The sequence below is a fragment of the Ostrinia nubilalis genome, chromosome 3 (assembly GCF_963855985.1).
Source record: "Ostrinia nubilalis chromosome 3, ilOstNubi1.1, whole genome shotgun sequence".
NCBI lineage: Eukaryota > Metazoa > Arthropoda > Insecta > Lepidoptera > Crambidae > Ostrinia > Ostrinia nubilalis.
In genome coordinates, this window is record NC_087090.1 from 9,325,849 (window position 1) to 9,350,211 (window position 24,363).

Genomic DNA, 24,363 nt, shown 5'->3' on the forward strand with positions numbered 1-24,363 from the left:
ACACAGATTTGGCATCGGCCGATTCAAGCTCAATTTTTACCCACGTCCATGTTGATCCCCAAAAGGTCACATTTTTATGCGTAGAAAATGTCTGAAAAGGGCTTATTCCACTATTCCCCGTTAACGCCAATTGGAGCATATTTAAAAAAAAAAATATTACCTATTATTAAAAATAAAATCCTAATATAACGGGGATTGTCAACGGGGAATAGTGGAATAAGCCGAAAAAGGACGGGGTATACGGTATGCCCTTAGATTAATAATCTAAGGGTATGCCTAACAACCACTAAAACTTCCGCGGCATTCCCCGAGTTCTGATGTCACGCCAGGATCAACCCCGAAAGGCAATGATTTCTACTCTAGCTAGAGGTTATTTAGGGGTTTATATTATTATCTACATGAATTAAACTAAAACATAGTTGTATCATTGTTTATTAACATACAAAACTAAATATTTATTTACATTATTTAATTACCTGTCTACAAATACATTTTAATTAATGCGGTTCATTTATTAATCTACATGAATGAGACTAGGTATCATACAGCACGAAGAAAGTAGTTTTTTTACTAAATAATAATTTATTAAGAAAATAATTCATCTGAAATATCATTTTACTTTATGTAATGCAATGTGCCTTTGATTCTTTACTTCTGTGCTTTACTTAACTTCTGGCCTACTGGTCTCTCATTATTGTGTAAAAAAATAAATATAATTATATGCCAGTGTTATATTTCTGAACTCTCAAATAACGTTTAAATTATTCATTTGAATAGAAAAAGGAAATGATAAAGCTTAAAGCTTGTAAAATGTAGACCTTTCTGTATTTTAATGGTATAAATAAAAGCCGGCGAGTTACATAATTATCTTATTTTAAAAATATTAACTAAGTTACTATTATTGGAACATGGAGCGCTCAATAACAGCCTTTGGCAGTGAATATAGTTTTTGTACATACCTACTCAACAAAGCGGTAGTTTTTACCAAAAAATAATGACTTAACTTGTTCGAATACCTATAGTAATGCTGTGAATTGAATTCTACGGCGTATCACATGGGATTAATGTTGTGCTTGTGATGGTGTTGTTATTGCCTGGGTCTTCCCCGCACTAAGCGGCCGCCGCGCCGGTACTCGCCGCGTAGGCGCGGCCGCCGGTACGCAGGGCGGCGCACCACCGCGTTTGGCACCGAGTTTACGTCTCCACTCGGGAATGAACCTTGTCCCGAATTCCAACCTGGTGGTCGCCTCATACAGACGGAACATCTGAAATGATCAAATGAATTGCGCGTAAGTAAGGCAGCCGAAGGATTCCCTCGTGGAAGGGAATGAAATCTAAGTGTATTATGTAAGTAGTACAAATGTACTAGATTTTGCGTGCAGCTTTACCCGCGTAAATGTTACGTTATTATATGTATTAACATCAAAATTCGTTCAGTAGTTTTCGCGTGAAAGAGTAACTAACATCCATACGTCCTCACAAACTTTCATATGTACAATATTACTTAGTCGGATAAAGTAGTGGGATTTTATTCAAAAGCTTTAAGAAACTTACCTGCTAATTTTAGATACTTGGTCAGCTTTAAGTGTCTGCTGCTCAGGCTTATCAAACATTCTTGCGTCGTTAATGGTCGAAAGCCAATACGAGACGGCAGTTGCGAAGTAGTTGCATCGGCCCAGCCCGTTGCACTCGATGAAAGGTCTCGTACGGAAGTCGCGAAGACAAGACCCGGGAGAAATCAGGCTCTGCCCTGCTGCATCCGCGCCCGCTGTATGCTGTGAAATATTTTTTCTCTGATATTATGTATTGCTATGAATGATGTAATATCCAACAATTACTACTTACTTAGGCTTCAATCACACCATCGTGTGCAGATCGCCATCGCCGGCGCGATCAAAGCCCAATGACAGGTCGCGCGACCCATGACAGTTCACGCGACCTGTCATTTCCCTTTAATCGCGCCGTGATCGCGCCGCCGGCGATGGCGATCTGCACGCGTTGGTGTGGTTGAAGCATTACAACAGAATTTTGTTCAATCTTATTCACAATGACGTGAGACAGTGGATTTAAATAGCCGATAAAGTAATAATGCGGATCTTACCATAAGGAAACTATATCCGATCCACAACCTTTCCCAACCGTTGGGACAGGAAGGTACGTCGGTACTTTGACTATGGATAGCAATGGTTCTCGTTGGTGATTCACAAACTTGACATCTGCGGATAAAACATTTTATAGATCGTTAAACACATAATAAACAATTTTTCTTTCTTTCAATGCCAAATTAAGATCGTTCCACTACTGCAACTGATTTTTGTATTAGGTAAATAGATATGTAGCATCTCTTATTTTACTTTTATAAATGATTTTGAAGGAAAGGTGTCTTTAATTCATACATAAATAGCTCCATTACGTATGAAAAAGTGTCATCTTAAGATTTATATGTAATAATAATTTCAATATATTCTCTTCGGTCTTTACCTACTTAACGATAATCTCATAAAAAAAACTAAGTAAGTAACTCATTTTACTTACCTGGATATGTAGCTTCCAACGTCTCTAGCCTGTATTGGTGTCATGGCCATGGGCATTGGTTCTGGTGTAGATAACCAAAAACTATAGTCCTCTCTCTGTGCGAAATCACAGACATTGTTCAAATTACAAAACATGTATGGCATAGTTGAGAACCTTCTCAAACAGCTTCCTGGTGCACCTAAAATTGTTTTATATTGCCGTTAGTCATAACATCAAAATGATTATTAGCAATAGGTTAAGCGGAACTTAGTCTTAGGTACTAGTGCTTACCTAAGTCTTGTCCATGAGCTTTTGCATTTGCAACAATATGAATTAAAGAAAATCCATTCCAGAGAGGTGAGGTGCCATCTGGACACTGCGGGATCATACTTGTTTGAGAATGTAAAGTGAAATAAAATCCTCTTGATCTTGGCACGGGAGGTGGCGGTGCTGGTAATCCTGGGAGACCTATACTTCCCCGTAAGCCTTCGTAACCTCTTTCACCTTGGCGACCTTTGATACCTTGGAACCCTGGTGCTCCCGGTTGCCCAACAGGACCGACAAAGCCCACGTCTCCTCTCATACCTTTTAAACCGGGCAATCCGTTTTTTCCAAATGACCCAGGCATACCATCAGAGCCTGGACGGCCATCAAAACCAGATGGACCCACATCACCGGTCATTCCAGGTAAAATTTCTGATTCTGGAAGAGGGTCACCTGTGTCACCCTTTATACCGTCCGGCCCTGGTGAACCAGTAGGTCCTTGTTGACCTTCATCGCCGATTTCTCCTTTCAATCCTCTCAATCCTTGTGGTCCGGGATATCCATTAGAACCGCTATCTCCTGCATCGCCTCTAAGACCAGTCATCCCTACTAAACCGTCCCATCCAGGATTTCCTTGTACACCTTTTGGACTGATTGCATAACCAGGTTCACCAATATCCCCCTTAAATCCGGGTTCACCGGGAGCACCTTCCATTCCTGGAGCACCAGGTGCCCCAGGAAGACCACGTTGCCCTGGTAGTCCGTCCATGCCTTTCATTCCCTTTGGTCCTTCAAAGACTAGACCAGGCATACCAGGTGCTCCAATAGGACCTTCAATACCGAAGTCACCAGGAGCTCCTTTTTGGCCCATTGGACCAGGCCATCCAGGGAGACCATCTATACCCGGTCTACCTTTCTCACCTTGTCTGGCATTTTGTCCAGGTAAACCAGGAAGTCCAGGTGGGCCTATGTCGCCAATCATTCCTTTTGCCCCATCAAATCCTGAATCTCCTGTCATTCCTGTTTCACCTGTGTCACCTCTGATACCTTGATTTCCTTTCAATCCAAAGTAACCAGTTTCCCCTGGTTCTCCTGGAATTCCAGGTAAACCGTCCATTCCGATGTCTCCTAAGTCACCCTTCGAGGCAGGTAAATATGCACTAGGACCGGGTTCACCACGCTCTCCTTTTGGTCCTGTTTCTCCTTGTAGCCCAGGTAAACCGACATACCCTTGATCTCCTGGAAGCCCAGGCATGCCCATTTTACCTGGTTCTCCCTCCATTCCCTTGTCTCCTGTAATACCCTTAAACCCAATTGAACCTTGGTAACCTCTTGCGCCTTTTACTCCATTAAATCCACGTCTTCCTGGCGGTCCGGGTATGCCAGGAAAACCTTTATCTCCAGTTAAACCCCGATCACCATCATACCCACGGTCACCCATAATTCCCTTTGGTCCAACAACTCCATCTAAACCCGGGTATCCTTCGTCACCTTCAGAACCCTTGAGACCAGCATCTCCTACCACAGTTTGGCCTGGAAAGCCCCTATCTCCCTTTTCTCCGGCTGATCCTTTATAACCAGGTCTACCTATTCTTCCATCATAACCAGCTTCTCCATAATCTCCTTTCATTCCTATAATTCCACTATCGCCTGGAAGACCTTTTAACCCGGGCAGTCCCATATCACCGATTTCTCCTTTTAGACCAGGCCATCCATCCATACCGACAGGTCCTGGAAGTCCAATATCACCGCGGAAGCCTTTGATTCCTGGGGCCCCAATCAAGCCTTGTCTTCCAGGACGTCCAGGGAAACCTGTCGGGCCAGCTTCTCCAGTATCACCATCTTCTCCTGGTAACCCTGGACTTCCGATTCCACCTGGAAAACCAGGGAATCCTATAGAACCTTCATCTCCCGGGCGCCCACGAAAACCTCGTCGACCTGCTTCTCCTTTCATTCCTTTTGGCCCTTCATCTCCCTGTAAGCCATGAGGTCCTTGCATTCCTGGATCTCCGATAAGTCCAACTACTCCTGGTAACCCTGGTCGACCAGGTATGCCACGTGCGCCTTGCACTTCTATTCCAGGGATTCCTTTTCGGCCCTAAAAGAATTATGTAGTATTTAAATAAAATTATAATGAAAATTTAGTCAGTTTTGAATTGTGCTTACAATGTTTATACAGGGTGTTTGGCGGAAGGTTAGACAAACTTCGTAGGTGTATAGGTAAGGTCATTTTAAGAACACAAGTTCGCCCATTTGACTCTAAGTGAGCTACTTTTTTTTTAATTGATATTTTGGTTTTTGTTAATTTTTTTCCGAAATTTGACCTGAAAACTGCTTAAATTTTTTTTCTCGCGTGTTTTCAGTCGCTTTTATTATTTGATATTAATATTTAATATGTCTTAGGTCAAATAAAATAAAATTTAGATCCAGATAATGATTGGATAGCTATTTACGAGCCGCCAAAGTTTAACAAAAGTACAAACCACGATAAAAAATTCAACTTGGAATTCGATTTAAAAAAAAATTCAAATTGAAAGTGGATTGCCAATGATCTTAAAAACATCTCTAGCTTCTCTTGTTTCTTATGATATATCACATGTAGTAATTAGATATTAAAATTCGTCAAAAATTCAAAGTTTAGGGAAGAAAATGGAACAATAATACAAAAGTTATCCATACAAAGTAGATTTTGAATTTTTTAAACTTTTTTTTTCATGATGTGGTTATTATTTTTAAATTGATTTTGAAATAAAACATACAAAAAAAGTAATGAAAATCAGTATAGCGGAAAATATAACGATGTTGGAAGAAGCTTTGTATGGATAATTTTTGTATTATTATTCCATTTTCTTCCATAAACTTCGAATTTTTGACGAATTTCAATATCTAATTACTACATGTGACATATCATTGGAAAGAAGAGAAGCTAGAAATGTTTTAGAGATCATTGGCAATCCACTATCACCATTAATTTTTTTTTAAATCTAATCCTAAGTTAAATTATTTTTCGTAGTTTCTACTTTTGTTAAACCTTGGCGGCTTGTAACTATCTATCCAATCATTATCTGGATCTGAAATTTATTTTATTTGACTAAAGACATATTCGATATTAATATTAAATAATAAAAGCGGTTTGAAACACGCGAGAAAAAAAATTAAGCAGTTTTTAGGTCAAATTTCGGAAAAAACTTAATGAAAACAAAAATATCAATTAAAAAAAAAGTAGCCCACTTAGGGTCAAATGGGCGAACTTGTATTCTTAAAATGACCTTACCTATACACCCACGAAGTTTGTCTAACCTTCCGCCAAACACCCTGTAGAATGAAACGTGACTTACCGGGGGTCCCACTGGTCCATCAAATCCTGCGTCACCTGGTGGTCCTACTTCACCCTTAGGCCCAATTATGCCCATACGTCCAGGAGAACCAGAATATCCAGCTTCTCCTATATCACCTGGTTCACCTGGTGTTCCATCAATACCACGTTCACCTACAATGATGGATGCTCCAATATCTCCCCGTGATCCTTTCTGTCCTTTACCAGCATGAAATCCTGTAGGGCCTTGTTGACCAGTTGCACCAGGTTCTCCGTAAGGTCCAAAGTCTCCCTTTTCACCTCTGTGACCTCTCACACCAACGGAGCCAGGTATAGTACCACCAGGAAAACCTGCATCACCTCTTATTCCTGGGAATCCATCGTAACCCATGTCACCACGGTCACCTTTCCTTCCGCGGATGCCTTAAAAGAAAAATAAAATGTATTTTTCCGAATTATTAAGTTTCATGTACCTATCTGTGCTGGCTTCCATTAAGCTCGCCTCGCAGCGCAAGGTAAAGTTCAGATTTATTTATTTAAAGCCTGCCACACCACAAGTAACAATCATGATAAAAGTATAGTCATGATGTAGGTAATGTGCCTAGAACTAGATAAATAGGTACCCAAAAACGTATTACGTAAACTAATATTATAAAAAATACCTTTAATTCCGGGAAAACCAACAACTCCTTTGAAACCTTTGACATCCAAATTCGTTCCTACAGATTCTCCTGCTTCACCAGGCGTACCGTCATCTCCTGCCTCACCGGCGTCTCCTCTAAAACAAAGTTTATTAATATATTCAAGTGTCGCAAATGTTCCTAGGAAATTATTATCACTTTAGACTAAACATTGTAATTTAGGCAAGTTCATCGCACGAAGTGACTAAGGTAGAGACCGGTGTCTTTTTAGGACAGATTGATTACGAGTATTAGTATTTATATACTTACTTCAACTCGTTGTTTAAGTACACGAAAGCCTTCATTTTTAATTAATTTCAACTTTACTTTTTGTGATTAAGGCGACATTCTGTGAAGATTTGTGGATGAGATACAATAGATATATCTACTCGTATAGACGACAGCTAATACAGTAGTAGGTATAAGTAATAATAATAAATAGGGATTCATTCACACCCTTTGGCTGACCATAGAACATGTTAAATACTTAATTAGCTGACCTTAATATGTCAACACAGACATCAATACGATACATATATTTTTTTATATCTTAACATTTATTCACTTACTTCAAGCCCATATCTCCCTTTTCACCAAAGAGGAAGGCGGCTGGTATATCAGCGGGTGCACCAGGCCATCCTGGCGCACCGTCTCGGCCTCGGGTGCCGTTTCGACCAGGCAATCCAGGGAAGCCATAATCACCCAAACGCCCCTTAATCCCTTTCGGTCCATAGTCCCCGGGATGACCTGGCCACCCTTGATCTCCACGTAAACCGACCCTCCCAATAAAACCTAAAAAGATATATGAACAGTGAATGATTGTGTATCGGAAACTATTGCAATTTAAGTTTTCTACACAGCTTGTGCTTATTGCTTACCTACATCTCCCGGAGGTCCGCGGTCTGCTTTTGTTAGTGATTTTGGCGGAATTTTAACAATGCCATGTTGTCCTCTAGGCCCTTGCGGACCAGCCATGCCAGATTGTCCCTTATTGCCTTTTGGCCCTTTAGGTCCTGGGATTCCAGAGTTACCGGGAAGGCCATTAACGCCGCGTGCTCCTGGTAAACCTTCTGGTCCAGGCACTCCTTTGAGTCCAGGGAAACCGTCATCGCCTCTTTGTCCTTTTGCTCCAGGTAGTCCTATGAATTATTAATAATAAAAAAATATATTAGTAAAAATGTAAGTTGATTGTTGCGTTACTAACGGTGCCTAGTTGTTTGTGTACCGGACTACTAAGCCAAAGGTATCGGATTTGATTCCTGCATAATGCAAACATTATTGTACATGGACATTAATTGCATTGTTATGGGAATGGGTGTTTTCTATGTTTATTATGCCTATGTATTAACAAAAATGTAGGATAGTATGTATAACAGATACGGTACCCATAGTACAAGCTTTATTTTGAGACTGGATCGTGCAGTTTTTTAGTTAATTATAGCTGAACATTAAATATCCTTTATTTGTGTATATAGCACGTCAATAATTAATATCTTAGTCCCGATGAATTTTTAAACAACATAAACATCAACTTTGATATGTATTAAAACACAAATATTAGTAAGTATTACCTGATTTGCAATAGGGGCAGTCATCTCCTCGTTCACCTTTAGGTCCAAAGAAACCTGGACGTCCTGAACGACCAGGCTCTCCGACGGGTCCAGGAGGCCCTGGTTCACCCGGTTCACCTATAGGGCCAGTTACACGCCACCCAATTCCTGGATATCCAGCTGGACCCATATATCCTGGCTCACCACGATCACCACGCATTCCGGGTAAGCCATCTAAGCCCGGCATACCGCCTTCACCGTCAGGGCCTACTACTGTTGCTCCTTTAAACCCTTTAACCCCCATAGGTCCAGGAAGACCGATGTACCCAGATGGACCGCGTGGGCCGGGTAATCCTTTGAAACCATCGTTTCCTGGTTCTCCTTTGGGTGAAATACCAGGATTTCCAGGTCGTCCAGGGTTTCCTTTCCTTCCAGGCAACCCAGGTAAACCTATAATACCTGGATAACCACGCAGTCCGTCTAAACCCGCTTCTCCTTTTGGACCTGTTAGCCCTGGAGGACCTTGTGGCCCAGACGAACCTGGCAGTAATGGTTCATTCAAACTAGGATCGTATATGCCAGGTTCTCCCATCGGGCCTTGTACACCAGGACTTCCTGGCCGTCCATCTTCACCTCTTCCTCCAGGTGTACCATCTAAACCGTCTTGGCCAACATATCCTGGAGCACCTTTGTCGCCTTTTAGTCCGGGTGGTCCGTCTTGACCTCTATGCCCTGGTTTACCTCTAGGGCCATCTATACCCTGTTCTCCTTTTAGTCCCTGTATACCATTGATACCCGGGGAACCCTGTATTAAAAAAAAATATTAATACAATTTACTCAAATTTGTACTCACTACGAGCCTGCCTTATTATATTACAACAACTTACCGGCGCACCAACGGACCCGGTTATTCCTTTGATACCCTTTTCACCGCGTTGTCCTCTCAATCCTTTCTCTCCTTTATATCCTTTAGCGATTATTGTTATATTTTGTTGCACTTCGTTGTCGACAATTACGGATGGTCGTCTTGCTGGTTCACCGGTTTCACCTTGGTCTCCTTTTTGTCCTGGAGGACCAACCACATCGTCACCATAATCTCCTCTATACCCCGCTTCTCCTCGTACGCCCATTAGTCCCTATAAAATTAATGTGAACTTTAGTCACATTCATAAAAATTCGAATTACCTAACCCAGAGACGCCTCTAGAATACAGCAAATTGTATAGGTATTGAGCTGAACGAGTTCCCTTTATAAGTATCAATCGAAGTTATAAGCTTTCACGGAAACAACAATAGAAAATGTGCACGTTTTTTATTTCCTAGATTTCCATATTATTATTTCAAACATCTCTAGAAATAACTAAATAATGTCACGGTATTCGTTGGAACAACAAGCAGCGTCTCATTTATAAATACCTACCAGGTTTTATTTCTAAGTTTAAATTCGATATTTTGTAATAAGAATTATATTAATAGAAAAATAACTCCATACATGGAGCTTGTTTTTAATAAACAGTTGGTACACTCAATGTCAAAATTGGTGTTGTACCTGGTCTCCTTCTTCACCGGGTAAGCCACTATCTCCTCTCCAACCTTCAGGCCCAGGTGAGCCAGGAGTCCCTGGGCGGCCATAATCTCCTTGATCTCCTTTTGAACCTCTAGAGTTTGAGCCTCCTTCACCCGCCAATCCCGGCAGACCTTTCTCTCCTTCAAGACCAGGAAACCCTCGGTCGCCAGGGATACCTCTCCTGCCAGGAGGACCTACTACTCCATCAACACCACTGCAACCATCTAACCCTGGTATTCCTCTATCACCTTCATAACCTTGAAGTCCCTGTAATATAATTAAATGTATTAAGTTTTTGATATTTTGACGTGTAGTAGCTATTCACTTTATACACAACTCTAGTCTAAATACCTGAGGGCCTTGATATCCTCGTGGCCCGTAATGACCATCGACCCCCTGAAACAAACATGTTACTTGTAAGTCAAACGGACACCCACATCTAAAAATCAATAATTTATGTACTAGTTTAAAAATATTGGCCTAAAAATTCTCACCCGTTCTCCTTTGTCACCGTAATCTCCGCGCTCACCGAAGTCGCCTGGTAGGCCTAATCTCCCCATCCGACCCTCGGGGCCATCCTCGCCGTAGTCCCCCTGCGGTCCAGGCGCTCCAGGTGGCCCCGGAGTTCCGCGATCCCCCTTCAGTCCGGCACAATTGCAAACTGTTTGATTGCATACTACCTGTAAATAGAATTTGAAATTGAGTAACGAAAATTTTTCATCAAATGAGATCACAACATCCAGATTGGGGACATTACAATCGGAACCGTATGAACGTGCCTTATCGTCAAGACCTCTGACACACATACGAGTAGGACTAGCAGAACAAGTGTAAGACCAACGCACTTCCTACATTTTAATAGAGCATGAAAATCAACTTCACTGATCGTAGTTTATGAACGCTATTGCTTACAACTTTTGAGATGCTATCCAGATTTAAATATACTTCCATCCTGTGCCACAGTAGTAGGTAATTCTTTTCCCAAAAGCATAGTAGGTATCACAATTTACAACCATTTGCTCACAACAATTGAGTAAAAAAGGCGAACTTAATGCCATGTGACATTCTCTATCATTATTATATTCTAACCATGCTAGATCTCACACGACGTTTTTTCAGTAACATATTTATATATTTTTATTCCCATTCAAATATTCAACACGTGGGAAGTCACGGGCAAGGGCTAATTAAAGGTAAAAATACTATAGCTATACTTAGGTATGTATAAGGTTAGCAAAAGTTCAATTGAATCTAATTATACGAGTATTATTAGGTATGTTTTAGTATTTGGGCTTGCATTCTTACATTACACTAGCCTTATTTGTCTCAGAGTACTTGGAATCGCGTGTAGGTTACAATTTACACGAGATCCATCTCGTTTAGTTAAGGCGCTATTTGAAGCGTATCAATTTGCAGTTGACATGACAGCACAGCTAAATTTGCGTGCCGACGCAATGCAATCTATGAGCTAACAATGAATTCGCACTTGTTCACAGCTCTATTACGCATAACGACTTTTTAATGTCAATTTATTTACCAATGGTGATACAAAATGCCATAAATCTAGACTACTAGGAGTTTATGATGTTTACGGACATTTTAAACTAACTGGACTGCTACTAGTACTTTCGTGTGGTTTCTCTCACGTGAGTAACGGTGGACATTTTAAAAAGGCTGTATTCTTAGGATGCGCCATCACGCACAGCCAACTCTATTAACTAATTTATTTAGCTAAATGGTAATCTGGTCTCTAAAATATTTTAATATGATGCACCTATTTTTGGACAACAAGACGGTGATGGTAAGTTGAGTGGCAACTGGAAACACCTGATTATTGAGCCTAGTTAAAAAGTGAGTAAGTTTTTGAGTGTGTACGGAACTTGACTAGAGATTAAACGTTGTTAAATTTTGAGCAAATATTTTAATAGGTTGCTAGGTTACATAAAAATGCAATGATTAGATAATGCTGCCAAACTTGAATGTGTTGAACAAACTTTTTGAGTTCGTTAAAATAGTGACAAAAAGCGTCTTTTGGGTGTTAGGTAACATGAGCCTCGATGATGTGCGAAATGACAAAACCTAAATAGTAAATACCTACCTACAACAGTAAGCTCTAATGGGATTGAATATAAAACATTCCTAATACTCTGAAATAATAAGTAAAATAAGTAGTCCCCATTATCTGTTGACCCAAGCAAATGTTATCACCAAAACATCTGTTGGTGGATTACGTCATAGTGGTATGGACCGACGATGACCCACATCTTTTGCTTGATGAGAGTAAAAAACCACATGTAGTTACGAGGAATTGTGGATAGAACAACGAAATAACTTTATGAACGGCTAAAGGTTAGACCAGACCAACGCGTGCAGCCGGCGTGCACGATGACGATGGCGATGGCGACCAGACAGCGTGTATGAATTTGTAGCGATGAGTTCACATCAACGCGTCCTGTCATTGGTCGCGGCGATCTATGCAGCGTCTGCACGCAGCGATCAGCGATAATCGCGACATTTGACACTGTGACGTATCTGTTTTTTTAAAATCGATGTAATAAATAGTAAGTAGGATCTGTTAAAAAGTTTTTACACAATTAAAAATGAATTATTCATAACATACCACTAGTCTGACCTACTTGAATAATAAAAAGGTTTTAGAATAAAGTATCAATATCAGAATTTATTTTTATGTAATAAACAAATTATTCTAGTTTTCTCACGAGCAGGTTCGTTCTTCAACTTCATAAATAAAATTGGGATATTATCTGCAGAACAAAATAATTGAGAATGTACATGTCTGCAGCTTTCTGAAAGGCCCTAGAGCAATTCTAAGTATGCCATAAATAAAAACCTAATTAAAGTCATCAAACGTCTCAGTCATTAATTTAGTGCCACTAGAAACACCTAGTTGATCAAAACTGATGTCTTTTTGTATTTTTGGGTTATTATTAAAGACAAACAGATATTTGGACTATTATGTACTCTGTGGTTTGGGTGCATAAAGTAATTTCCTTTGCCTTAAAAAAAGTAAATGTCAAGACGACTGTTGCACCAAAAATGAAAATGAAAATTGATTTTGATAGATGTTGTGTTCAGTTCTGTGTAATTTTGTGCGATTTAACGATAAGAACGACAATGGTAAAATGTAATGGGGGCAATTTTTTTCCCTCAAGGAAAAAGATGAATTGGATAAAATCCTAGGATACTGAACGAGCACGTCAGCATCGACCGCGATCTACAACAGCCTACAACATGCTAGCCGACTGACCCATGAACCCTGAACGAACGTGCACCGTAGGCACTCTACACCGACGGCACATTGGACTGGACACATTGAATTGTGTACATTATGTAAATCTTGTATATAGCAATAGCATAACAGTAATAAACCAGATATCAACCGTCCGCGTTGTGTTTCATTTCCCCCACTGAGGCCAAGAAAGCCTTAGTGCAGTCCTCCTTCCTATCAAACCTTTCTTTAAATCCAATTAAAAGGTATTGTCAGGGCTCTAGGGACTACAAACGAAGCCAGAAATATAGCTTGGTTATGAGTTACCAATACCTACTACCTATACCGCATGTAATCCTGTCTCATTCAATAATATAATATGGCCGCCTGAATAAACTTGAGTGAAAAAGTGTTTCCACTGTCTCAATTGCATCAAAAGCTCCAAACAAATCATTTAATTCAGTTTCCATTTTGCCGAATAAGCGTGATTGACAATATGCGTGACAAGACAATTGTGTTGACAGTGACAACCTGCACGCGCAGTGATCGCCATCGCGGTCGCGGCAGTGTGAAACAACTTTTGCACGCGCAGTGGTCGCCATCGCTATCGCCATCGCTGCACGCGTTGGTTTGTCCGAACCTTAAGTTAATGTAATCGAGCCGGAAACGCTTGCTAAAGCAGCTTTGTGCTACTGAAATGTGTTATTTTTTATTATAATTTTTATTTATTAATACTTAATTTCATTATTTGATATCAATAAAACATTGAGAACCAAACCAATAAATGTCTAAAAATTAATGTAATAAGAATGAACCTGAAAACGAAATACCTGTATGTAACAATAATAAAGATTTATAAAAAAAAAGTATTGATATCGAAAATCAGTAGCTGTAATTAGTTTGCGAAGAAGGCTGGTGAATAAATACACGATGAGACAGCAGCGCTTCCGGGCGGGCGCGCGTGGGCGGGCGGCGTCCGGCGCGCGACGCTCTACTGTGCGTCGACGCATCATTGTATACCATTCCTCATCAGATCAATATTTCTAAGGATTTATTACACCTAATTTCCAATTTTTGTATGTAACGCAAAGAATTCGCAAATGAAAATGCGGATGGACTGATTCTTAGACTTAAATGCTACATTATCACGTGAACATGACTCCATAAGAACGTCTTATCTGCACCCAAAATAAGCTTTTCAGCAGAGTACCTACGTTGCTGGGTGACATAATGTTTGTTCAATTAATTAACTCTTGTGTATTATGGCAGCAGGCGATTATAGAACGCATGAGTCATTAGTTGCAATTCAAGGAACGGGCTGGATAAACAATCATTGCAGTGTCCCACCGATAACGGCCATTCGCACATCCCGCGGCCCCCGCGTCCCGCACCCCGCGCCCTGTCACCACGTGTAACATGTTGTAAATGTAATAACGCGACTTTTGCGGGCATACCAGCTTCTGATCATATTCGATACTCAGAAATCCTATTACAAACCAAACGAATACCGCGTTTGACCTCATCTGTATTCAGAGATATGATATCAATCAAAATACTAAGTAATATATACTAAGTCGGCCGTTTGGTGTAGTGGTTCAGAACGGACTACTATGCCGAGAGGTCCCGGGTTCGATTCCCGGCCGGGCAGAAATTGAAATGATGAATTTTAATTTCTGTGACGGGTCTGGGTGTGACTATGTATAATATGTATGTATTTAAAAAAAAAAAAGTATAAGTAGTATATCCGTTAAGCTAGCACCCATAACACAAGCATTAAGTTGCTTACTTTGGGGCTAGCTGGCGCTGTGTGAAATCGTCCAAAGATTTATTATTATTATTATTATTATAATATACCTAGGTACATTTGTTAACTTTACAATAGTATTAAGGTTTCTTGTTAAAATTAAGATAAAATTACCTTTATCATTGGCATGTTATAGTGTCCAATCCTGTAATTTACCTACCTATTTGTTTATACTCAGTAACTATGTTGTTACTAAAGTAACCATCCACGTAGATTATAGTATATTTTCAATGCTTTAATTGGTATTGCTCATAAAATATTTAGATTACCACGCGTGTTGTAAACAAAAATGTCTACATATAATCTATAATTACTCGTTATTGTAACTATGTCAAAAGTAAAAAAATGGAACGTTCCAGTGGATTTACGAGCAGTTTACTGGAATCTGGTGACCCCGCCGACTCGTAAACGCGTTCCCGATACTCGCGCTGCACCGGCCATCTCCAATCTTCACGATAGTAAAACATGTTCTATCAGAGCTGGTGTATTTAACTAAATCTGATATTTTTCAGAAATGTAGAGCCATTGGCTTTTTGTCTCATATTTTAGTGCAACAGTACTAAGCAACTATATGTTATAAATTCAGTTTAGCCCATTTAATTGTATCGTTCCGCCCCGGAAGTTATTTCCGCAGTATCTATCAATATGATAGCTAGTGTATTAGCGGTTGCGTAAATGCACGGAAGCAGGGCATTTTTATAATTTTCAGGTTTTTAGGTACTAGGACTACACATAGAGTAAAGTGAAATGCTTAAGAAAGCGCAGACATACACCGGTACAAGGCATTGTGTTAAAGCTTTGCCTGTTATAATATTGTGTAAAATATATTTTCCCGAGACCTAGTCGAAAGATTGTAAAATTGTTTGTTTATAAATCGAATGCAACTGATGATGTTCTGAATACACCTGTAAAACAAGGATATCGCTGCGCCTGCGCAAGGAATGGGCCACTGTAAGCGACCCACACTAAATATAACCCAGGAATATGGCCGCACGTTCGACTGGCTTTTGTTACTGCGCTGAAACTATTGACCTATTTCGCTTTACTGGAAGTAAGCAATAACTTTCAGTGCAATGCTCGCGCCCATAAAACCGACTTGTGAGTAACCAAACCGCGAATGTGTGTACCAATCGCGGCACTCGCTACTTGCTCGTTTATTTGTCTAACTGCAACTCTGAGATCATTCAGGCAGAATAGAATCTCATCTTCCTTTTTACTGAATACCTAAAGGGTTGTAAAATATTACTCTTTATCGTCCACGAGCTTGATGCTTGTTTTTCTTAACACAATGGACAGTATTATCGTGGGTATAATTTATGACGCATATTTTTTATCACAATAAAAATTAGGCCGACTGAGTTACTTTCGCTATTAATAAACTTGATGGTCTGCGTGGAAGTGATATCGACACATCATGTAAAAATTGAGGAACAGAATACTTCCTCTAGAGTTCAATGTTCTGTATTGTGTACGTCACGGCGATAATAACGCGCCTGATGAATCGGGCCCGAGCATTGACAGCCGATTGGAGACTCACCCCGTTATAGTAGAAGTCAAACTAGGTACCAGTATGTCTGCTATACCTTGTGTTTGGATATATCAACTGAAATACACTAAACTTCTTTGCTATTGACTCGCACTACAAAAATGTAAACTTATAGGAGAATGGTGAAGTATAATGTAACCTGCACTGATAAGCAGTTTATTAATCCTTTATGCTTTAATATTAACTTTTCTTAATAAGTTCTTCTTAAGTAGAAAAAAAATTAGCATATTCCTACCTACTTAGTTATTGTTTTAGAATCTTACTACAGAACAAATGAAGGGACAGGCACAGTATTAACATTCCAATAGCATATACATACATATACTTGCATAAATCACCACTGATATTTTTCATGCATACAACGTCATAACGCCACAGTGTTTACCTGTCGCCTGTAACTATTTTCCCTAATTTCAGTAATTTCCATTTTTGGACAGTTTTCCTAACTGAAAAAAAAACTACCGATTTTGAAAATGTAACGCTTACCTAATTTCTGTTATTTATTCTCTCTAAATTGTAGAGCTAGCTGTTTAAATATTAAAAATAGTGAAGGACAACTTTTACCGTATATAAATTATGTACTTCACTGGCGTCCGTCCCTACCTCTCGCACCGTATTTAGTTACAGGGTAGGGATCAATACTAATACTTATAGTTAACTATTTATCAAAATTCAGTTGACAACACTGCATTTTTCAGGTCGTTTCAAGATATTTATGTACGCAAGGCGAAAACAGCGCAAAAGCTTTTTGAATGGATACTGCCTGCCGGAAAACGCTGTGAGAGCCCGCCATCTGCCAATGAACCATTACACAGTGAATATAATCTAATACGTTATTGATTAAGATTTATGAGATTAAGAATAATTTATTTATTTATTTAAACTTTAATGCCAAATAAAATTTAAACATAAGGCGAACTTAATGCACCAAAGCATTCTCGACCGAGAGTTTACCTTTGTAAAGTAAATCGAGTTTACCTTTGTTTACTAATAATGTCGATAACATCTTTTTCGACCGGTTGAATGTAGTCACAGAAAGCCTTCATCTTCATCACGTATTGTTTTCGTAGCAATCCGATAATAATCCATAATTCTATACAATACATCGATTTCCGGACGTTGTCATCCCATTTTCCCCTTTCAAGGAATGAATACTGTAAAAACTTGAAACATGTGTTCATTTGGAACCCCGTTTCACCTCCTTAGGGGGTAAATTTTGAAAACCCTTTTCTTAGTGCACCTCTAGACTTCATAAGGAGTGCTCTTGGAGTCTGAAGATCCAGCGGTTTAGGCTGTTCATCGATATGTCAGTCAGTAGATAAATAATTATATTGTTAGGGTCGTGAATATCATGAATATTAGAAGCATAAGAGGTTATTATCCTTCGGTGGTTGCACGCTGTTGATTTATGAGTATTAATAAAGTTATAATGGTTGTTTAATCTTGTTTTTCTTTTGCCTAGGTTTTACTTTAATATAAAGTAGCTCATGAATCAGAAGAACTGGAACCTACACCTGGATTTTCGGGCACACTATAGTCATAATTAAAATCCAAGCTTTTAAAATAAATAATTAACTTCATCTCTATTTATATGGAGAATGTATTAATAGCATCTAGTTTAATCACGTTCTAAACTACCTACACAGTTCTGTATCATGATTATATTCTATTTATACCTCAAATGTCGATACCTCAGATCATTGCGAGCATCGGCAAGGACAACCAATGTATATCAACGCATAAAAGCTTTGTCCCAAACTGATACGGTACAAACGTGGGAGGTATTTCGGCAATAATTGCAAAAATTGTGTTATATACCTAACGACAAGTTGATAGTAGTTTCCTGCCGCTCTGATAATGAAGCCGCTGTTTGTGCCGCGACCTCGTTTTGAGAGCTTTGTCAATGGAAGCTGATTTTGACCTACTTCAATTACCCGTCTGATACTGCCTGATCTAAATACACTCGACATCAAATAAATCGCACCTCCCGCGACAAGCACTTTCAAACGTATGCATCCCCACTTTCCACCAATATTGGTACCATTTGAAAGCATTTTCATTTCATTAAAGGAAAGGTTTTTACCCCAAAAATGTGTCCTTAGAATGATCCAGAGTCTCTTCTTAAAGAAATATGTAGTTACGCTTGAGCCAACTTTTATGGCTACAAAACTGTTAAATTAAGATTCATCGCTATCCATCTGTTAAAGAGGACACGTGAGATAATTATTTGGTTTTTTAACCACAAAAATTTGTCTAATCTAATTGGTCCCAGTGAGGCCATTTTTCAAGTCACATTTATGGTACCTGATAATTGTTTATAAAAAAATAAATGTGATTTTCTTTAAGTTTATTTATTGGGCTTGCAAATAACACCAATATTGTTGAGGCACCATGATTGTGTCAGAAGAAAATCTTTAAAGTTCGCGTCGCGGAAGGTGCGATTTATTTGATGTTGAGTGTATTACTTAACTAGATGTTTCTTGTAGGGCCCTATGCAAAATGATAATGGAATCCTTTTATGTATGTCTCTGATCTACTAGGAAATGACTCTACTATTACAATAAGTAATTAAGTTGTGCTTTTTACTGTGTATCTGATATGTACGTAAATTGTTTGTTTCCCAAATACGAATCAATAAATCTCATATTTTTCCGTAATTACATCACAAATAAACACCAAAGCCAATTAGGCCAATTACAACATATTTTATTATGTATAGGTAGGTACAATTAAAAATTTGTAGATAAAAATAATACTTATACATAATTATGTACTTAACTGTAATTTTTATTTTCACGAGTAACTGGGTAGTTGTGATTGTTTTTTTACTATTTACATATTTTATAACACATTGAGTGGGGCAATCAAGCACAAGTAAGTTATCCTTATCATTAAAGAAATGTAATTAGACTTACATAATTTTTGATTACATTTAATTTATTTACGATGTTATCGTTAGCGGTAAATAATAATAAGTAATTCTTTCTGCACACATTTACATAAGTCAATATATTCAAGTAGGTAGAGTCACTTCAAGTTTTATTCAACATCTACTTGATTTTGAAGTCATCGTTGTTACAAACTCCATTTAAGTGATTAGCAGTCTTAATTCACATTGAAATACAGTAGGCTTTGTATCCAGATACTGTCTATTTGTGCGTCAAACATTAACGTTTATTTTTTCCGAGTAAGTTCTGGATTGATCCAATGATCGCAATATTATTTTACTTTTCAATTATAATTACGTAACGTATATATATTTTTAAATAAATAAATCAAGTAGGCTTTCTCAAATTAATAGGAAGGTCATCATCATCATCATAATTTCAGCCACAGGACGTCCACTGCTGAACATAGGCCTCCCCCAATGACTTCCACATCGCACGGTTGGTAGCGCCTTTCTGCTACCTTTATCAGGTCGACGATCCACCTGGTGGATGGACTAGGACAGTAAATAAATGACATAATTTTATGTTTAGGAAACACACAGAGCTATATTGTTCGACCATCATAAGAACATTATCGTATGTTTATTCAAATCTATGACCTACGTTTTAAGTTTAACTCATACGTTCATGTATAATACATTTTTTAGGTCACGAGGCTAAGGAGTGATAAACACAGTTGCCAGTTGATTATGTACCAAATAAAAAATTGAGATAAGAGAGCAAAGGTTACCGTAACATCAGATTGCTAAAGTAACGCATATTTATTTTAAATAAACATAATATTACATACATTTGGATTGGATCGTACCGGATCTTTAATGCCTTCAGAACGGTACTTATTGTGCGTTTCATTGTTATCTGCTTACTACACTCATTCATTATGAATGAGAACTACAAGAATCAATGGAGACCTAGTATCTTATACAATATTATATGTACTCAGAAATACGCAGGTTCTGCCTATTTAATAATTTGATCAAAAGTCCATGTGATATGACACTTCTTGACCTTATAATCGGACTCCATTTAGATCATAAAATAATATTATCATCTTATAGGTAATTTTAATGTTGTGCCCCATCCATTGCTACGAGTATGTTATTATTTATTATCTTACTCTGTAAACTGAAATTCAACTAAACATTTATAAAAGCACACTTTTCATAACGATTTTGTCGGCCGTTTGGTGTAGTGGTTCTAAAACGGACTACTATGCCGAGAGGTCCCGGGTTCCATTAAGCTAGCACCCATAACTCAAGCATATTAATTGCTTACTTTGGGGCTGTGTGAAATTGTCCAAAGATATTTTTTTTTTATTGGATCATACGCTGACAAACTTTCAGCTTTTATAAATGACGTAGGTCTGGCGTTCATCAGCTCTTAGTCTACTAGGTATACATTAAATTTAAGAAAATGTAGAAATTTCATCAGCTTTTTTTAACCAAAAGCTCAATGTATCTGATGTGATGTTAATGACGAATAAAACATACTTACTTGTAAAGCTTATTATATTAACTTTTAAGCTATTAGGTTCAGATAGATAATAATTGTGTTTATAACTATGAGTCTTCCCAGGAATGTTATGAAGTTTTGCAGATATCCCTTTATGTGATACCACAATAAAATAGCTTACCAATCTTTTAAGCTCAGGTTACGTAACTAAATATAAATTGTACATAGTTACATACCACGGAGCTTAGGTACGTCACAATACAAGATCATATTGCAGTCTAGAAATGCAGTTGACACTCATACAATCGAATCAATTCTAGTAGGTACAAGACATTATCGCTAAACAAAAATACAAGATGGAGTTTAGTCACACACTGTATTAATAAATTGGTATTGCTAACTAGAGAGACACATTGTATCAGCGAATATGTTTTTCATGAAAAAGAGCTTCTACAATAATGTAGGTTCTTACCTATGTTCATAAGAGTCACTTAATTACTTAAGATAATTGCTGCTTAATGGTTCCGTCTTTTGGGATTTAAATATGTATTGCGATTATGTACCTAATTCTAATTCGCCAACCTGTGAAAGAAAGCTCTTTCGCAACGGACATACTCGTACTTACAAGGCAAAAAAAACGATATAAGTAATCTTGAAGTTTGAAGTCAATGGATATTTTAAGATTTTAATTGGTTAAAATGATGACATCGTGTGTGTTTAACATGATACTTTTGATAGCCTTTGGTATCAAAGTAGGCACGCAATAATTATACTTATCTCCAAATATAACATAAGAAGATGCCGATTTTAGAGTTCAGCACTTAGATTTAAAATAAGAAAACTACTCGTACTTAACTGTGTCCGAGACTATACTGGACTTTTATCAGGAAATTAGTTTTAGGTCCTTGATTGTCCGAAATAGACAGTTTACAATACAGAATTTCATTTGTCTACTCTCCACTGCACCTTTCTTAAGAACCATCGGTATTCATAGATAAATGCATGTTCTTATTTGGAGCAGATAATTACAAGATTAAGAAACTTCTTTGTGAATTGCACAAAATCACATATTTTGTGAATAGGAAGGTACAATTTAAGTACCTACTTGGAAGAAAGAAATAAAGAAAAATGTTTTTTTTTGGCATTTTACTTCTTGATTAACTTCATCATCAACATCATCATTGTATCCATTATTAGTTTGTTTATAGTGAGGTAGAAAGAAAAAATATGTTATATAATGTAATGAGTTTCTCTCAATTTCATTACCTAACTTGATTGTAAATAACATTTTGGGACAATGCTTCGATTGATTAAAGTTAATACATACTCATTACTCAACACGAGTACCTATGTATGTATTTAAACCTATTACGCGTAGACTAGATAAGAATAAGGTAGGTATCTACTTTTTGCAAATGCTAGGATTTTATTAATTTAAAGTAATTTACGAAAGTTAATATTATATCCGCTACCTTACATAGACTTAAGTGAGCTTTTTTAATCGTACCTAGTTATAACCTACTTTTCAATAGGATCGATAATATTAATCTTCACATCATTATGAAATATCTGATTGTTATGAATATTCTAACCTGAAAGACAAAATATTGTTAGATATTATATGTATATCTCTCTAAACGTGTGTTTTTAAGCAACCGCAGGAAATAACTTGTCTACAAACAGAATACCTACGAATTGCGGGAATATTGCTAGCGCGTTTCTAACGTATTTAAATGTATCGAAAGAAAGCAGTGGCATTGCTGTCAATGTCTGCGGTTGCTTCATCAGCTATGGGCTTGCTGTTTAATTATAATCTCATCTGGGAAGGTAGAGATGTAATCTCACGATCTCTTTTCTGAACCCCTCAACCCGGCAACTCTAAAATAATGAAGCAAAAGTGAAAATAATAAAGATGTTTGCCCACATAAAATTATCCTGGAATACGTTATAAGTACCTGGTTGTTTAATGACAGCCAAAATTAACAACAAAACAAAATATTATAGGCTCTACATATCGAATCCGCTGACGGTAAACGATTTCATTTCATTAGGAAACAAAATTTGTATAATTTGGGATAATAAGTCTATCAATGAAAGTCCTGAAAATATTGGAAGCTCAGTAGCTTCCGTATCTATGCATAGTTCTTGCAACTCACGAAGGCGAGTTAGGTTTACTTGTGTGTGTACGTGTACATGCACATAACGATAGTGTAATGTCTATCAACATTTTTGAAAAACGAACCGTAGCGAGCCAGCACTCACCTAAAGCACAGCCTAAAGCCGTGCCTAAAGCTCACTCGCCTTCGTGAATTGCAACAACTATAATGTGTATGAACGAAACGACATGAACGGGATTTTGTGACCACACTCCCTATCACCTATGACCTTTTCTCCGGAAAGTTGGTATCCTGCTGAACTATACCGAAGGTTTCTAATACTAATGCATTAAAAAAATAAAGTAAGTCAAAAAAAGGCCTGAAATAACTAGATAAATAAAAGATCAAACAAAACATGAAATAAAAATAAGAAAGGGATGAGAGATGCAATAAGCCTACTAGGTCAACTCTTCCTGACTGCAACGTTATTTACATCATCTATGTTTTGGCTTGCAGTCATTGTGGATGAAACAATTCAATGTAGTTTCATACATAATCAAATCATAGTGTCGTATCGCAGTTTCAGCATGAAACAGTGCGGTTTCCGAATGCCCAAGAAAATTTTCAGGTGGATAATGGGAACAATTATTAATATTGGTTTTCTTTTATGAAATGGTCTTAATTAACAGTTAACTATTAGGCAACTTTGCGCAGTTATAGGTAGTATATACAATGTAGACTTAGAGCTTTCATCACTTCAGTTGTAAGCTAAGGTTGTAAGTGGTGTTGGCTTGATGCGGCCTAACATGTGGAGGCACATGTTAGGTTTGACAAACTTCTTGCACTTATTCATTAATTTTAATCAATTAACAAAACATATTGAGTTAAATATATCGCCGGGTCATTCTTAAATTGTTATTATAATATAACTAACCTATGGTAACTATAAATTTAAGCGGGAGTGTTAGCATTAATGAGCTTAAATCTATCACCAAGGACACCCTGTATACTATTTACCCAATCAAAACCAAAGTTAGTATTTAATTTGTGAAAAATATCATCACCAAAAGGTTAGAGATTACTTTATTTGCACGGGATAGAACGCTTCGACAGCGCTTAGTGCGTTGAAATCTTTTATATGGAGCGTAACGAATTTCACATATTTTTTTAAATTAGGTTATGTTACAGTCTGTAAGTAGTACTCACTGCTGAAGATAGCTGAGGGTTCCATAGAAGAAGAAGAAGCGTAACGGGCACGAGCCGGAGCGCGATGGGAGGCGCACGCGCCGGGCCCGACATGGCTGCGCCGTACTAACTGGACGCGCGCCCTCGCGCCCGGCCCGCGAGCCAGCGGGGCGGGGTGCAACCCGCGGCGCGGCGCGACCTCTCCTCGCTCCT

General features: G+C 38.2%; 1 protein-coding gene across 1 annotated transcript; it reads right to left on the reverse strand.

The window, feature by feature from the left end:
- Nucleotides 1-416: 416 nt before the first annotated feature.
- LOC135087852 (collagen alpha-2(IV) chain-like) lies at nucleotides 417-24,275 on the reverse strand. Its single transcript, XM_063982681.1, has 15 exons — nucleotides 24,172-24,275; nucleotides 10,385-10,570; nucleotides 10,242-10,286; nucleotides 9,873-10,157; nucleotides 9,212-9,460; nucleotides 8,346-9,129; nucleotides 7,653-7,913; nucleotides 7,344-7,566; nucleotides 6,757-6,872; nucleotides 6,117-6,517; nucleotides 2,806-4,876; nucleotides 2,536-2,713; nucleotides 2,102-2,216; nucleotides 1,555-1,775; nucleotides 417-1,265 (listed from the first exon to the last, which is right to left on the reverse strand). The coding sequence occupies exons 1-15, from the start codon at nucleotides 24,262-24,264 to the stop codon at nucleotides 1,088-1,090; spliced, it is 5,406 nt and encodes a 1,801-aa protein (XP_063838751.1). The 5' UTR covers nucleotides 24,265-24,275; the 3' UTR covers nucleotides 417-1,087.
- Nucleotides 24,276-24,363: the final 88 nt, after the last annotated feature.